Source organism: Gavialis gangeticus, unplaced genomic scaffold (assembly GCF_001723915.1).
Source record: "Gavialis gangeticus isolate Ggan-Ray unplaced genomic scaffold, GavGan_comp1, whole genome shotgun sequence".
Classification (NCBI taxonomy): domain Eukaryota; kingdom Metazoa; phylum Chordata; order Crocodylia; family Gavialidae; genus Gavialis; species Gavialis gangeticus.
This window is the reverse complement of record NW_017729026.1, coordinates 2,291,904-2,293,593: the sequence shown is the minus strand read 5'-3', so window position 1 is coordinate 2,293,593 and position 1,690 is coordinate 2,291,904. Positions and strand designations below refer to the sequence as shown.

The 1,690-nt window shown below is 40.8% G+C and overlaps 1 protein-coding gene across 1 annotated transcript in view; it reads right to left on the bottom strand.

Moving 5' to 3' along the window:
- The window catches only part of LOC109299684 (trace amine-associated receptor 2-like), a 6,850-nt gene extending 5,813 nt beyond the window's left edge, over positions 1-1,037 (bottom strand). The window contains 2 exon segments of the mRNA XM_019520207.1: positions 708-862; positions 864-1,037. Coding sequence (XP_019375752.1) covers positions 708-862; positions 864-977 — 269 coding nt within the window. The 5' untranslated portion in view covers positions 978-1,037.
- Between the last annotated feature and the right edge of the window lie 653 nt (positions 1,038-1,690).

The following is a 1,690-nucleotide window of genomic DNA, read 5'->3' as shown; positions in this document are numbered from 1 at the left end:
GAGGCAAAGAAATCATTAAACATATTAGCTTTGTCGTCTGGTGTGACGACCAAGTTTCCCAACATGTCCTGCAAGGGCCCCACATTACCTGGGACCTTCTTTTTACCCCCTATGTATTTAAAAAAAGACTTCTTATTGTCCTTAATCTGGGAAGCTAGCCCCAGTTCCATCTCTGCTTTGGCCTTCCTAACTACCCTCCTACATCCCCGAGCAACTGCAGAATAGCCTCCTTGGTGATGACCCCTTCTTTCCATTGGGTGTAAGCCACCTTTTTAGCAAGGATCCATTCCTGGATGCTTTTGGTGAGCCATGGGGGCTTATGTGCCCTCCTGCTCCCTTTGATCCTCATTGGGATTACCTTCCTTTGGGCTTGGAGGATTGTCTCCTTGAGGAGCGACCACTGTCCTTGGACACCTGTCTCCCCTCCCTTTTGGGACCTCAGTGCTTCCCCAGCTATCCTCCTTAGCTCGTTGAAATTTGCCCTTCTAAAATCCAGGGCCACTGCCTTGCTGCATGCCTTTGCCACCTTGCGCTGGATGGTGAATTCCAGCAGGCGATGATTACTGTCACCCAGGTGGTCGAGCACTCGCAGCCCCCTCACCAGGTCATCACCCATGGCCAGCACTAGGTCCAACAAGGCATCCCCCCGGTGGGTGTGTGCACCTCCTGGGTTAGATGGAGGTCCTGCACTCTGTCTAAAAACCTACATCATCCTGTAAGGCATAATGGCAAATCCCAGAAGAAAGTCTGTGACTCCCATTGACAGGATCATGAAATTGGTTGGAGAGTGCAGCTGCTTAAAATATGAGATTGAAATTATTATAGCCAGATTCCCAATGACAGTGATGATGATAGCCATTAAGCATTAACAAATACATTGCTCCTCGAACACCTGCTGACCTGAAGTCTTCAGGACAAGATCCATTTCCAAATTCAGAGCAATCAATAATATCCTTTGTGATGTTACAAAAGGTCATTTTCCTTTATTATGTATTTTGTATTTTATTATGGTTTTAGTATTACAGGCATGGCTTTATATGCAGAATTAATATTCATGAGTTTTCCAAATGACTCCAGCTCCTAAAATTAAAATACAATATAAAATTAATAGGAAGTTACCATTAGGCATTGTTTAAAGTAATTTTGGGAGAACTACTGCCCCAACTTAAGTAAAAGGCAAAAATCCTGTTGACTTCATTCATCCCATATTTTCAGTCATTTCTCTAAGAGATGGTAAGGAAATATACCTTCATATAATGAAAATTGATTTAAAATATCATATTTTAATCAAAATTTTAAAACCCCTGTATTTTTTTCAAATTAAATGTTTTAATTAACATTTTTTCAAATGTTAAAGCAGTAATATTTTTCTTTTTTTGCAATCTATTGCTTGTATCACCCAGAGATTCCTTCAATGTGAACCTTGCATTTCCTAAAGAGATTGGTATCAGCTACCATGTTTACTCAAATACAAAATGAGGTTTTGTTCCCCAATCAGTATGGCAAAAAAAAACCCTTTTCTTATAAACGTATACAAGAAAGCCACATTAAATGATATTATCTATCATTAAGCTGCTGCCAAAAGTAGCATGTGCTCTGTAATGGAAACCAACTACAGAGCTGGTTAAATGTAGCCAGCATTGACCACGAGTATAAAACGCATGGCCCACATTGGGCAAACATACTGATA